The 15,768-nt window shown below is 39.6% G+C and overlaps 1 protein-coding gene across 2 annotated transcripts; it reads right to left on the bottom strand.

The window, feature by feature from the left end:
• Window positions 1-668: 668 nt before the first annotated feature.
• Gsta4 (glutathione S-transferase alpha 4) lies at window positions 669-15,289 on the bottom strand. Of its 2 annotated transcripts, XM_076858595.1 has the most exons (8): window positions 15,193-15,264; window positions 14,586-14,733; window positions 14,146-14,249; window positions 8,630-8,681; window positions 6,799-6,931; window positions 4,885-5,026; window positions 3,126-3,257; window positions 669-1,253 (listed from the first exon to the last, which is right to left on the bottom strand). In XM_076858595.1, exons 3-8 carry the CDS (start codon window positions 14,230-14,232, stop codon window positions 1,131-1,133), a joined length of 669 nt encoding a protein of 222 aa, XP_076714710.1. In that variant the 5' UTR covers window positions 14,233-14,249; window positions 14,586-14,733; window positions 15,193-15,264; the 3' UTR covers window positions 669-1,130. The 2 variants fall into 2 exon arrangements, with proteins under 2 accessions (XP_076714710.1, XP_076714709.1); XM_076858594.1 differs by lacking the exon at window positions 14,586-14,733 and having other exon boundaries at window positions 15,193-15,289.
• Window positions 15,290-15,768: the final 479 nt, after the last annotated feature.

Raw genomic sequence — 15,768 nt, 5'->3', positions numbered from 1 at the left:
GTGCTGGATTCCCTCTAACAGAAACACTGAGGCCTTTGTGCTGTGACAGACATTACCAACCACCCTGCAAGTGTCTTTTTTTTTTTTTCCTTTTTATTCTTTCTGAGCAAATGAATCCTCATATAGTGAAGGATGTATGTCCCCTCTACTAGACCCTCATCAAAAGCTTGGCTATGAAACCCTCATTGAAAACTTGCTTTTCCTGGGCTCTTTAATATCTGAGTAGTTGATATTTGAAAAGTGGCACTTCTTCCTTTTCCAAAATTCCTTTCTGTTGTTTATATGCGTATCTTCTCCACCCTGTGGTAAATTTTTCTAGAGTAGAGGCTCCATTCTATGATTCTGCCTCGCTTATCATAGGTATTCAATTAGGATTTGAGAGGCAACACATGTTTGAAGGCAGTATTAATAGACTGTACTTAGTTCTGAAATGCAAAATATATTAGAAGCCTAGGAATAACATTTGGGTAGTGAGATGATAAAATATATTTGCATTTTCTTATACATGTGTTAAAAATAACTGGAGTAACTGTGTATGCTTGTGAGAGGAACTCAGTTTCTAGGAGGCAGGGTTAGGAAGAAGACTTTCAAGGCTTGCTTGATTTTTGAGCCATGTGAATATTTTCTAGATTCCATAATAATTAATGAAAAGATTCTGGCAATAGGACAATAATTGGTAAATTCTTTATTTTGGCTAATATCAACTGCATTCATTACTACCATTTGACTTTAGCTCAGAGCAGACTCACTCACTAGAAGTTGAGTTGTAATAGACATTAAAAATAGGGATGAGACTGGAGAAGGGGTTTAGATATAAAGAGACAGAAAGGAACTCAGGGGAGAACATGAGATCCTGCCAAAATTATCAGGATGGACTAAAACAGGGCATGAGTAACTTCACCAGATCTAAGTCAAATGCCAGAATTCCCAAAAAAAAGGTTCTCCAAAAAGTGTCTCATAACAATTATTCACTGGACTAAAAAAAAGGTTGACGTGTTTCAAAGAGAAGATCTCCTCAACATGAAAGACCCAACTCAACACACAGCACTACAACAGAGCTGAGAGCAACTAAGATAGCACTGCAGACACAGCCATCTCTGGGAACAAGCTCCCGTTCAGAGATGGTCATGTTATGGCATAAAGATGTTGTAGACGGTTCTCACGTAGATTTCATCAGGAGGGGGCTTCTTCTTGCTTCCAGGCTCAAGGAATCTCTTAATTGTAGGGAAATTACTTAATTTCACTGTGTATTCCTAAAAAAAGGAAAGCATATAAGTTTAAAGATAAGAGCAAAAGAATTAGTAACTATGAAAATATGGTTGTATTAAATGTCTCATTAAAATTTGTTCCACCACTATCTGTTGAAGGGACCCTATCAGAACTGCAATCCAACATCTCTCTAAGGTGATCTTGTGTAATGATTATTTGCAATCCTTGTCTCCAATGGTAAGACCAGGGTTTATGCAAAACTCATGCTTCACACAAGGATGTGAATTCTCTTCAGAGACAGCAAAATTAAAAAAATAAATAAATAAAAAACATACTTAGAGAACGATTGTAATACTTGGTTTAAAGAGGAAAAAAAGAAAAAAAAAAGGACACAGGAAATGCTTTAAGGGCATTGAGGGCTCAGAGGACATGTATGATCCATTTACATAAGAGTGCTTCAAAAGTCATCAGATGGTACAATTTCTATTTTGATTCTGCTTCCTTGTTCTTTTTACTCCTATTAGCAAATGAGTTCTCATTTTGGCTATGTGTGGGAGATGGCCAGCGGCATGCTTCAGAGCCGGGCACTCAGACACCAGATATTTATATAAACTGTAAAGAAAGAAAAAAAAAATGTGTTTTTCACTCAGAGTCAAATCCTAAAATTTTTCAGTAACTGAGAAGTTCATTTGCTCTAATGAAAATTTTGAACTATATATATGAAGCTATGTACACTCAAATATGTTTTTTAAATCTTTTTAAATTATTTATTAAAAATATTTTTAATGTTTAAAACAAATCTTTAAAAATTCTCTTATTAAATTATCTTACTTAAAATAAGATTTATTTTAAAATAAGGCCATTTATTTTTAAGCTACTATTAAATGCCTATTATGTGTAAGACACAGCTTAATTAAGTATACACGTGAAAAACAAATACATTCACTATTAACAAAAATCCTAATGTCAATTAATACACAAATATGACAATCTTCTTTTTATTATTTACTTAAGATCTATTTGTATTATCTAATTTTGAATATTATATCAATATTTGAAGGCTTATTCCAAATGATTTGTCATTTCAAGACTTACTTGAAGTTCCTATTTATGTAAATAAAACTTGTAAGACTTTTACCTTCCCTTCAGTCAATACAGGAATACTGTTTAATCCAATCCAGATCTGCTATCAGATTCTGAAGTCCTTTAATGTTGACACTTAATCTGCTCAGAGATTAAAGTTGTGTTTCCATATATGTGCCTTGGGTTTTAAAAGGAAGTTGTCAGCTTCATGGATGTAAAATATCAAGGTCCTGGTGCCACAGTTTACCCAAAAAGCTAGATGTTTATCATTTACCCTAGACTCTTTAAATCTTTCATGTATATTCAAACTATAGTATTTCACTGCCTATTAGTTATGTAAAACGAAAATAAAAACTTCTTTCATGTCAATTATTTTTCACCTGTAAGGATTTGAGAAGCAGAAAAACAATTTCAAGTCTATAACTTAATTTCATTTTACTAAATAGAATCTTTTTCTTTTGGTATCAGGAATTTAACCCAGGGAGCATTGAACCATTGAGCCACATCCTTAGCCCTTTTTAAAAATATTTTATTTAGAGACAGGGTCTCACTAAGTTGCTTAGGGCCTCATTAAGTTGCTGAGACTGGCTTTGAACTTGCAATCCCCCTGCTTCAGCCTCTCGAGCCACTGGGATTACAGGTGACAGGTGTGCACCACCACACCAGGCTACTAAATAGAATCTAAAACTTAATCTCTTTCTATCTCTCATTTTCATGCACACACACACACACACACACACACAGACACAGACACAGACACAGACACATTCACCAGAAACTGAAGACAGGCCCAAGAATTCTGGGCCAGTTTTCCAATACACCATTTTATTTACCTGGAGGAAAGGAAATGCAGACAGGATATTAGGAATTTTCTCTTCAAGAGCCAAAATGGTTTGGAGTAGAATCACATCAGCAAGGCTCAGCTGATTACCAACAAGAAAGTTTTGTCCATGACTCCTTAACACCTGCAGGATATAAATGGTTTACATTGGTTATGATATTCCATGTGAAAAAACTGAAGAAGTATTTTATCAGTGTAGTATCTAAGAAGGGGTTGAAATTGTGGACTTGTCCTTTTATCCTTTTATAACAATGGTAATGAAGAGGATACCTCTATATCTAAGCGGGAGAGGAAGAGAAAGCACAAACAGGTATGGAAATTAAAGCAGCCTTAAATATTTGCTGTAGATCAGAATGAGACACTAAAAGGGGAAAAGAAAACCTTAGTTTCTGAACTTTGCATTCAGAAAAGAGTAAAGCCATTCCAGAAATGTACCTACAGCTGGCCATGATGAGTCCCTGCAGCTCAGGGAGGGATGGAGTGATATCAGGAGCCTAAATGATACATTGTCTCCAAGGGGTCCATTCTCTTCCCAGTTCTGTGACCCTTGGGACTTGTAGTAATAAACCAAACCTGACCATGAAAATAAGCCTCACAACTTCCCAAACAGAGAAAAGTAAATGCTTAAGTTCATCCTGACTCCATTTTGAGGTTGAGGGTAACACCTAGGTATGGGGATTTGTAAGAACAAATTCTGATCAGGGAGAGGCAAAGAACAGTGGCAACAAAGTGTTCTTCCTTTCTCAGTGAATGTGCACTAGAATACGTGTGTGCACTAGAACACGTGTGTGCACATACATGTGTGGGGGTGTCTGATAGGGACCCTGAAATTGATTCTGAATCAAACACAGCTACTAGAGTCAGAGTGATAAAGCACAGTGAATCCAGAATGCGTACGCAGAGGCCAGCATCTCAGTTCTGGCTGTCCATTTTCTAACCACGAACCTTGAACAGGTTGATGGATTGCTGATTCCATTTCATTATGTGCAAGAAGGATAACAATTTTTACTTCATATCTATATTACAAGGAGCCCTCCCATGGGCCACTGTGCCACTAGACTCACCAGTGACTCTCCTACTTCATGAAGGGTTTATGGGAAAAATACCATGAAACTAGACTACAGAACACCCCTCCACCCCAGCCCAATGCCACTTCTTTTTCTTTACTCTAATGCCATGAAGATGGTCAGAGGGAGTAGGCCAAATAGGTCTTTCCATAATTTTATATCCTCTTTGTTTTATTTTTAATAGAAACATTTTTAAAAATTCCTTCTAATTCAGGGGAAAAAAATAATTTAAAGCTCAGGGAAATAAGTATGGTAATACCGAGGAGAAAACTGCAAAACAAAAAACAAGGTAAGAGCAAAAGGAAGAGAAAACGGAAATGGGTTTCTTCACATCAAACTATCAAGGAGGATGTCTGATCCTGAGAGCTGTCTAATGAGTGTTTGCTGACTGAATGAATGAGGTAGTTCCTGCATCTCTCTTATACAAGGTAAATCTAGGTGAAGTATGAATAAGAATGCACAAACTTTTGCTAGATTTCTGAATAATGTAGCCCTCAGAGAGTCTGAGGGGCTCCAAGGCTTCAGCTCTGTATTGATGGCCATAGTTAGCTGGTTCTTAGGAGTCTGTCAACTCTTAGGTTAGTAAAGCTCAACTGGGCTCAGCTTTATTCTGCCCTGAACAGAAAAGGGCATCTGTGATGCCCCATGGGATTATGCGGGCTCATAGGCTTCTCTGCCACCTACCTTTTCAAACACAGGAAAGTATCTAATTATAGCCTTCTGGGCCATGTTAACCACTTCCTTTTGTTGATCTTCGGGTTTTAAGAAAGGATGCATGATAAGCAGTTCCAGCAGATCCAGTGTCCCCTCCACATACATGTCAATCCTTCAAACAGAAAAGCAGATGTCTCAGTTCTCCTCCTTGAACTTAACGGTTTTCACATCTAAGAATATAGAGTGCTTTTTCTTCAGGCTCTGCTAACCTAAGTACCAAGGAACATTTGCCTAAAACTGTCTGAAGAGCAAAGGTAGAGAGTCCCTTCTAGTTATGGTTCAAAAACATCCTTCACAAATCAGAACTTTGACAGTCACAGCTGCCCTCTCTCCCCAGCTCCTACTCCTCCACCCTCACTCCAGCATTCACACCAAGTGCTCCTGGTGTGAATTTTACATTTATAAAAATAATGAATATTATTTGCAGAATGCTTGGAGCACACCAGTCATGGTGCTAAACACTCTGCATCCATTATCTCACTGAATACCATGATACCATGTAGATGTGCTATTATTACACCTGATGTATGGAAAACTGAGGCCTAACCCTTTGCCCAGGATCATGTATCCAGGAAGTGCAAGAACCAGACTCAGTTCAAACTATAATCAATGCATGCTATCCCAGGCCTTGAATGTCTGTTTCTCAATCCTAATACTCAAAGAAGTTAAAAAGTAGTATCGAAGTATTTAAAGATGTTAAAATATTTATGACATTATGAAATTATGACATCCTAAATAGATATATCAGAATTCAATTCCTTTTTATCATTTAACTTGAGTCTGATTATAAACCCAAAAGACACAATCTTGAAAGATTAAAATTCTGAATATTAAATCCTAGAAGTCAAATTTTCTTTTTAGTATTTTTTTTTTTTTTTTTGGGGACAGGGCATCTTTTTACAGACACCCTCCCCACACACTATTTTAAGTTGCCAGCACTACTTTTTATAATTCACTCTCCATGTATTTCATTTTTACATCATTTCCAATATTGGAAGTATACATTATGTGAAGAATTTTAGAGAATTCTAATTCATTTTATGTACGTTTTGCAACTTTGACTCCCTAAAGGTGCATTATCCCAAGGTTGTTTTGTGTCTAAGCATTGTGAATGTACATAAAAATGTTGAAGTTTCCCCAGTAAATGAAGAGATGGCCTTTTTGTACATCTGCATTTGTGAAAGATAAAATTTCTCAGCATCTCAGCTCTCTGGGTGACGGACTCTGTGGAGCCTCACTGCAGCATATGACCAGCTTGCCAAAGGTCTTAGGTTGTCTCTCTCAGTATTCCAGATGACTGTAGTTGAGAAGCTAGATACACACAACTACCAACCACAGTGACATGAATTTATATGCTTTGGTTTTTGGCCTATTTTTTAATGAATACTGTTTTTCTTTTCATAAATATTACATCCATGTGACTGTTGTTAGTTTACCTGAATGTTTATGTTTGCAAAAATATCTGGTAACAGATTTTTTTTTTTTATTGTGCAAAGTAGGCTATGGTAATTCTGCCGTGTTTTTATGTTTCTCAAATAAAAACCCCTTTAAAAATGTAAATAAATGTCTTCTAAAAGAATTTTTAAGAATTAGTTTGTCTAGACAGAATAATATATTTTTAGGATTTTTTTCTTTTGGGATTTTAGACCTTAGAAATTTTAGACCTTTTGGGATTTTGATGTTTAGGACTGTGTCTTTAGGAATTATGGCCCAAACTTATTTTACTCAGATTTTCTATACTGAATTTCCAAACAGTCTTCATGGCCCTTCTGGGGTATGTTTCCTGTTCACACTAATGATTCAGGACATAAAGGAATGGGGTGTGCTGCAGAGGATTGCTAATCAGCTAAGGCACTAGAAAGGGTGTCAGAGGAGCCACCGTACAGGGTTCTTTCTTTGAGGTCCTTGCCAAACAGATGGTGCTTTTCTGCTATGTAGTGGAGAATGCATCGGGTCTGGACCAACTTCATTCCATCAATTTCAACCATGGGCACTTGTTGGAACAGCAAGTGGTTACCTGAAAACAGAAGCCCAGAGTTAGAATTGACCTCTTCTTCCCATTCTCCAACCCCTAAAAAAGGGCTCTATTGAATGAAAAGGGGCAGTGGAGCCACTGTCTTAGGAAATATCAGAAATCTCCTGGATGAAAGTTAACTTCAACTTCCAACTTCATCCAGGGGAGCAGATTTAACCATGAAAGAAGCCTGAAAACTAACACTGTTGTAAATCTTCCCTTCTTATTTCCCCATCAATAATACCTACCACTGAGACAAGGGATTGGGGAGGCCACATACTGGAGATACGTGTTCAGAGCTGCACCAGTCAATATTTATACCTATATTAGAATAATTAAAATACTAAAAATTACAATACAGTTCCTCAGTCACATTAGACACATTTCAAGTATTCAGTGGTCAGAGGTGGCTGGGGGTGGCTGCATTGGACAGTGTAGAACAGGACCTTTCTGTCACTTCAGAGTGCAATGAACAGCACTGACAGAATCTGATCCTGAAACCTAAGGCACTGCGGATTCTCAGGTATTCCTGCGGGCTTCTCCTCGTCTACAGTTGCAGGCCACATACTACCAAGTTTGCTATCACTGAACCCAGAACCTTCTCCACAAACCTGTATCAAACACATTCCACATACCCAACCTTGGGAAGAGATGCAGACAAAAGATTCAGCCCTTGGGCTGGGGCACTAACTTCAGACCCGTGTCACACACAAAAGCTGGCAATACAGCCCTGTAGACCTGGCCCTAAAGGGAGCCTTGACTTGGGCCTGGGACCTGAGAGCTGGGTGGGAAATTGCTCAGAGAGTGAGTAGGATTCCTTAAGGGCATGCTGATGGTTACTATGCAGAGGATGGGCACAGAGGGAGCAGGGCTGGCCAAGGAGCGAAAGAGAAGCCTTTTATGGGTTTCACTTCCATTTGGTAACTAGGTAGAGAAGATGGAGAAGGATGAGAAGGAGGGGAAGAGCAAAAAGGAGAGGGAAAAGGGAAGAAAGGTTGAAAAGAGCCGGGGAGGAGACAGGGATGGAGAAGGGTTGTTCACTTGGATGGGGAAGGAACTGTTCCTGCCTTTCAGTGAGCTTTTATTAGAACTCCTGAGCAAGAAGGGACTTCCTGCTGGGTGCAGTGGCACACGCCTGGAAACCCAGCACTTTGGGAGGCTGAGGCAGGAGGATCATAAGTTCAAAGCCAGCCTCAGCAAAAGTGAGGTGCTAAGCAACTCAGTGAGACCCCTGTCTCTAAATAAAATATAAAATAGGGCTGGGGATGTGGCTCAGTGGCCAAGTGCCTCTGAATTACCAATGCCCCCTCCCCACCACCACCAAAAAAGAAGTGACTTCCTGGCAATTTCAGCTGTATATTCTCTTTTAGTTTTCTGGGTTTAGGATACTGTTCTTAATGTTTTCTGCATCTTTACCCTTCCACATAAATATGTTCTTTAAAAACAGCAGTATATCCACATGAGATGGCCCATGCCTATAGTTCCAACAGCTCAGGAGACTGAGATGGGAGGATCACAAGTTCAAAGCCAGCCTCAGCAAAGTGAGGCACTAAACAACTCTGTCTCTAAATAAAACGCAAAATAGGACTAGGGATGTGGCTCAGTGATTGAATGCCCCTGAATTCCATCCCTGGTACCAAAAAACAAAACAAACAAAAAACTCAGCAGTACTGTACACAATAGTTTCATGTTCATACTCACCATCCTGCAACTTGTGCAACTGTTCTTTCGTTTCCAGAAATTCTTCATCAAACTAAATTAAAAAAAAAAAAAGATACCCCCGCCACAAGAAGGTAAATATCATTAGAGGTACAGGACTGAAAACATCAATATAAATTGCTTCAAGAAGCAGAGACCAAGTGCATATTTTGCATCCATATCTTGGTTTCTAAATATCACTGCCCACCAAAATGATCCAGGGCTCTTACAAGAAAAGGTTGATACTTTTATGTCAGAAAGTAAGGAAGTACTCACAGATGAATGATACATGGCACAGGAAAAGGCACAGAGGACACTATTTTAGATGGATTCCCTAACCAAATGTGAGACAAATCAAGCATCAAAAAGAATGGTGTCAGGTGTGGATTATAACACACAACAAAATCTCTATGCCCATAAATGATGATACTAAAAAAATGGTGTGAGGGTGCAAAAGCTCTGTTTTGAAAAAGAAGTAGTGCTAACTGATGAAGTATTAATGCTAATGAATGATAAAATTAGGAAATCCTCACTTTGCATCCTCTAGTGTAATAACTAATTCTGACAAGGATTATAATGGCCACTAAAATCACTGGGGCAGAGAACATTCACTCACTCTCCAAGTATCATCTCAAAGTTACTTAACTGTGATAAAGGGAAAATGTGTCCTTACAATGGAAGGGTCTGGAGATCTTACCATCTATCTAATGATCAAACTGGACTCTGCAAAGAGGAGACTCAGACATCCTGCGCTTTCTGTTGAGACCAATGGAGAAAGGCAGAGTATCACCTGTAAAAACATCTCCAAAAACATTTAACCTGAATTTAATCTCAAGGTAGAAATCAGGCATATCCAGGGTGTGGGACATTCTGTGACACAATGACCTGGGCTCTAAGAGCTGAGGGCTTGGGGGGAAAAAAGAAAAGAAGAAAGAAGTGCGTATTGTTCTCAATAAAATGAGACTAAAGAGACAAAACCACCAAATGCCTAACTCTAGATTAGATGAGAGGAAATTGTTATAACTGCTACGTAACAGAGACACTGAAAAAATGAAAAATCTGAATATGGACTACATATTAGATGTTAGGGACTTAGTGCTAATTTTCTTAATTGTTCTTTATCAAAATAACTATTTATTCTTTCTTCTTTCAAATGATTCAAAAAAAAAATACAGAGAGGAAGGGAAAAATGTAAATGTAGCAAAATGTGAACAACTGGTGAATTGAGTTGAAAGGCATGCTATCACATCTTTTCTGTAGGTTTGAGTTTTCAAATTTAAAAGTTGAGGTGAGAAAAAGGAATGAAAACAAGGCCCTCTTCTGGCGACAGCATGAAACGCATTCTATAATGCTCCAAACCAATGCTCTTTGTGTCAAGAATCCCAGGAGGAGTCCCCAGCAGCTGGGACCCTGCACTGCATGCCCAGGTCATTCTAAGGAGAGTGGAGCTAAACAGGGTGGCAGCACCCGCAGGCTTCCGCTCATCCGTCTGAGCTGGCTGATGTGGATGAACCAGAGTGATAGGGTGTAGGTGTGACTTCTGCTACTCATCGGGGTCTTCAAAATGCAAGGAGAGGAGTCCTAACTCCCCAGAGGATCCCCATCTGAGACCCACGGGGGTGGGGTGGGGGTGGGGCAGTAGCCTCAAGGCAACAATGATTAGGACATTTGTCCTAACTCCTGGAAGGTCAGAGGTGGTGCAAGTAGCTTTCTCTTCACGCTGCTGTTTCTCAAGCATTATGGCCATGATCTCTTAAAACATAAATTGGAAAGCAGAAGACAGACATATGCCCGGGAAGACGCACATTCAGTACTTGGGAAGGCCCAGAATTGCAGAATTTTTTAAAAAACCAAGAATGATTCTGATATTTTACTTCTGAGAACATGTGTGCTAAATAAATGCTATCTCTCACTGATTGCTTTGTATCAAGCTTTGTAAACCATTGGTAAATAAGAGAAATTGGCATTGGCATGGGGACAGGGAGATAGAAGGAAGGAAAAATCCTAAGTAACAGTCTATGGCTGCAGGGATAGAGAGAGCATTTCAACTTCTATCCACCCAGTCACTTGCCTTTTCTCCCTAGTCCAGGATACAGTTCCCCATGTAGGATTCTATAGAGAACTGACCCCTTCTACACCAAACACTTTTTCTTCTAAGTGAGTTACTTAGAAGTCCTGAATCAGGAGTTCCTGGCCTTTAAGTCTTCTCTTTTATGTGTGTTACTCTTCTTCTTAATATGGGTATTTGCTGGGTTTCTGAGGGGGTCTTCAGACAAATGAAGTGCAAAGCATCAAAGCATCAAAGACAAGCACAACAAAGACCAACAACCAGCTCAGAGCAATGTCAGCGAGGGCTCAAACCAAGTAACTGAGAAGAGGATGCTGATTCCCTGAATCAGGACAGCTGATTTTCAGCAGGTTCTAGCCACTTCTAGGCACCTCATTACTTAGGTCTGTGTGCTTTCCATAATAGGACCAACCACCCAGTCCTGTTACTGGAAAACACAAACTTGTCTGGTGGCTTCATGAGAATAAATTTAGCCAAAAACATCTTTTGGTAAAGAGATAGGAAGTGACCTCCCCTAACACCATCTTTTGGGAACTGCTACTACACACCATGTGGTTGGCCTGGCAAGGAGGACAGTTTTAGTTCTCTTCACCTTGGAGACCCCACTGGGCTCATTATTCCACCCCATGGGCCTGTCCAACACGATTGGTCTTTGATATGTGATTATATGACCATATTCTTTTTGTTAACTTTTTTAAGGTTGGGATTCTATTACTGTAAGGAAGACTCTTGACTCATAAGAGAGTAGGAGGGGCAGGGTGGAATGAAGGCAGGGAAAAGAGACTTTGACAAAGGATGATATGACATACATGTATATGACAGACATGTATCTATTCAAAACCTATGAAATAAATCAAAAGTCTGCCAGAATTAGACAAATGACAAACAAGGGAAGTCAACCGGGTTCAGGTTCTAGGACCACAATTGCTTTCTTTCCTTTCTTCACACGATTAAAAAATAAAAGCTGAGACAACAGGGAATGGAGGGGAAGTTCTTATTTAGATCCAGCAATTGCTGCTCTGTACAAATTAGGGCCCAGTACCATCAGATCTTCTAATTTCTTAACAGAAGTCAGAAACAGGATTTGTTTATAAAACTGATGTCAGCCAGTTTGGAAAACTGTAAAATACTGTGTGGAAAGTTATAATGACATGCAAAAACATATAAATAAACCCCAAATCAATATTTGTTATCTTTAGAAGTTGCTAAGGCAACAACCATTTATTCTGAAAATGGGTAAATAGAACCAAACATTAATCAAGACTTTCTATATGAGCCATATTTCAAGGAAATTAAGTAAGGAGTGAAAATTATTCATTATAAGAGAATCATCATTAATAAATTAATAAATTCAGGTGAAATGATAGAAAAATTGTTATTTTGTAATCCCTAGCAATGATGATGATGATGATTAGTAGCTATTAAAACCACTAGTTGAAAAAGTGATGTAGTGATATTGTAGTTTACAATATCAAGCTCAGTGTCACTGATGTGGTACAATGCAGCCCCTGATGTGGTACAATAGAAGTACTTTCCAAGTTGTTCTCCTGATGTAGTCTGGTGAGGCAAAATAAAATCTAAGACAAAAAGAAGCCTGGATCTAATCACACCTCTGGGGTCAATGAGCAGCTTATAGGAAATTCGAGAAGAGAGGATAGCCTCATTTCACCATGTTATCTCAAAATAACTCCCAGATGGTAAACAAGCCAAATCCAGAATGGGTGACATTCTACAAGGCAGGTTTTTTTTTTTTTTTTTTTTTCCACACACACACACACACAAAATGACTAAGAAACAAATGCGGATAACTAGCACCCAGATCTTGGCTTCTAAAATAATTTCCTAGTACAAGGGACTAGGGCTCATTGGAGAAATACCTGATTGTAATAGAGCAGCGAAAATACAAGATGAGCATTAGAGCATCTTATAGTGTCAGAAAGTAATGAAGGACTAAGTAAAAGAAAAAGGAAGAAAAAAAGAAAGAAAGAGTACCAATGGCCAAAGCTGGGATGACCTAAGCAATAACTAAATGATGTGTGTGTGTGTATGTGTGTGTGTGTGTGTAGAGAAATCTTTCTTACATAAAAATTCCAAATGTAAAATACTTCCTCCTCGAGGAGGTGGGGCTTTGGTTCCCATCCTTTTGCTTGTGGGCTGGACTTAATGATTTGCTTCCAAAGAATGCAGGGAAAAACAATAACACAACAATGGAGAGATGTGACAGACCTTAACCAAACGACCAAGGTTACCAGCTCCAGTGATGATTCATATTGATATCATCTAACCCAGGATAAGATGCAAAGAGAAGAGAACATCAGTTTGGTACTTCCTGCCCTCAAACTTATAAACCCATCTAATCATGGGAGAACATCAGACATGGAGAATCCTACAAAAATACTTCAAGGAGGTGAAATAAAGAAAAGACTGAGTAACTATCACAGACTGAGGGCAAGTAGAGAAACATATAAATATAGTGTTGAACCATGGAATAGTAAAAGGACGTTAGCAGAATAAAAATCGTGAAAGCAAATAAAGTATGCTATGTAGTTAGTCACATATTTCTTAGTTTGACATGTAAAATGTGATCATTAGGGGGGATTTAGGGTTACATGGCACAATTTTACAACTTTCTATAAATCTGGAATTATTGCTAAGTATAGTTTTTTTTTTAATGTGGAGGAAAACTGTTAGAGAATTTTAAAATTAAATGCAATATGTTGACCTTGTTTAGATCAGGACTGGAACAAACTACTAAAAAATCTGAGACAATTAGACTGAGTGTTAGATGAAAACAAAAAATGTGATAAATGTTGGGTGTGATAACACGTTGTTAAGTTTTAAATTCCCAACCCGTTCAAGAGCAATGTGTAAGTACAGTCCTCTCAGATGAAATGATATGATGTTTGAATTTTGCTTTAAAAATGCTTTCAACAAAACAAGCGGAGGGAGGACCTTGATCAAACAGGATTAGCATAAAGCTAATGATCTTTTGAGCTGGAAGATGGGTAATGCATAGAATTTATGGCAATGCTCTATGTGGTTTTACTTGAAACTTTTCATAATAAAAAACCAAAAGAACAGAAATGCTATGTGGACCATTGCTCAAGAGTATGCTGGCAAAATGCCAAGTTTTGCCATTTGGAAGCTATCAACAGGAAATTTACCCAGAGATTGCATAATTAATAAATGTTCAGGGTGAAACTGGAAATTTTCTGATTAATTCCCTTTCTCCTTATTATTCACTGGTGTTAGATCAGAGGCCAACGATTAAGTAAAAGTCAAAGGAGAAACAGAAATCCATAGATTACATTCCATTTATAAGGAAGGAATCTTCTGACGCAAAGCACAGCTGTGATTTTGGTAAAGGATGAATGGGTTCTCTGAAACTTATTGTTTCCTCAAAAGTCTCAAAGTTGTAGGGCAAATCTGTGAAGAAACAGCAGAGAGATACCTCGACTCCAGCGGCTGCTAAAACCCATCTTACGGATTCCATGCGGCCTCTTCCGTTGGGGTAGTGGAGCTTGGGCCTCGCTGCCATGATGGCTTTTCAGGCTTCTGAAAAACAAATGCAGCAGGCAGCTCCTCGCACAAGAACCAACAGCCCACGTTTTTAATGTCGTGTCCTTTGCCAGTGCTCAGGAGCTACATGAATATTCAGGATTTTGGAACAGGAAATTGTTTTCTTTTATTGCTGCATTTTCCTTCACTCAATAAAAACATACCACCATTTTAAAACATGGAGAAAAAAAAAAAAGAAAAAGAAAAAGAAACAGCTTTGGCTTTCATATTGTTTCTATTTATGATTTCTTGTTCTGGATCTTGGGAACCTGGGGGCGATTTGTTGTAAAGACATTTGTGCTAGCAGTACAGTATGTCACAGATTCACCATACCGTTATGATGTTTTTTTTGACCTTGACAATCTTAGGATTTTTTCCAAATTCAGCTTGGAGGGGCAAGTCACAGAGGGCCGCGGGGGCGAAATGCACGCCCACTGGAATCTTCATGTTTTACATGCATCGTCATAGGTTATCACAGCAACTGGGAGGTGGACAGGACAAATATTGCTATTGTCCGCAAGAAGTGAATCTGCTGTGGCCCTCCCGGCCCCGCACGTGCCCGCCCCCTGCTAGAAGATGATTCCCTGGCTTGAGAAATTCCCCCAGGCCACACTTGGCTCTCTGAAAACGAGACTCCCAGCTCAATCCACGAAGGGTTGCAGCCTTTGCCTGGTCGCCTGGGGCGATCTGAGCCTACCTTCGCAAAGGAGGGTAATAAAAATGCACCCAGAGCCAAGAATGACCCAATCCCAACCTAGGGGCCCGCGTCTGCCCAGATGGGGGGCGGAGGTGCAAAAGACAAGAGGGAGAAAGACCAAAAAAAAGACTGAATAGTAAGGGGGTGAGGGATGGATGGGGCAGCAAGGGGCTCGGAGAATAGCTGGGAGGAGAAACAACAAGAGGGGAAAGGGCGGGCGGGGACGGCGGGAGGAAGACAGACCTGGGGTCCACTCGGAGCGCCACGAACTGCACAAAGCGCTCGGCCAGCTGTCTGCAGCGAGGCGGGCGGAGCGCCAGTCCGGGAGGCGCTCCACGTGGGCGAGGCTCCGGGAGGACTTCACCAATCAAGAAGACAATATTTAGCATGCCCCACCCAGCTGCAAGGGATTCTGGATAATGTGAAAAAATCCCAAATTTAAGACACTTTCATTTCAATTTTAGTATTTTTGGGGTTTAAATTACCTTTATAGAGATTAGAGCAAGTTTTATTTTAATTATAAAGTCATGTTATAGGCAAAATATAACCCGGAAACTCAGCCTATGTGAAAAGTTGTAAATATCTGTAGGTTTATATAGCCTGTAGCCCAGCCTACCCTCTCGGATGTGAGGGCGATCTGGCTGCGACATCTGTCACCCCATTGATCGCCAGGGTTGATTCGGCTGATCTGGCTGGCTAGGCGGGTGTCCCCTTCCTCCCTCACCGCTCCATGTGCGTCCCTCCCGAAGCTGCGCGCTCGGTCGAAGAGGACGACCTTCCCCGATAGAGGAGGACCGTTCTTCGGTCAAGGGTATACGA

Source organism: Callospermophilus lateralis, chromosome 6 (assembly GCF_048772815.1).
Source record: "Callospermophilus lateralis isolate mCalLat2 chromosome 6, mCalLat2.hap1, whole genome shotgun sequence".
NCBI lineage: Eukaryota > Metazoa > Chordata > Mammalia > Rodentia > Sciuridae > Callospermophilus > Callospermophilus lateralis.
Note: the sequence above shows the minus strand (reverse complement) of the source record. Positions and strands in the feature narration are given on the sequence as shown.

Coding starts and splice junctions, on each gene's coding strand:
- Gsta4 (XM_076858594.1), bottom strand. CDS start 14,232: ATGGCAGCGAGGCCCAAGCTCCACTACCCCAACGGAAGAGGCCGCATG. Junction 8,682..14,145: donor TAGCAGCCGCTGGAGTCGAG/GTATCTCTCTGC, acceptor TTTTTAATTTAG/TTTGATGAAGAATTTCTGGA. Junction 5,027..6,798: donor GACCTCAAAGAAAGAACCCT/GTACGGTGGCTC, acceptor TTCTGTTTGAAG/GATTGACATGTATGTGGAGG.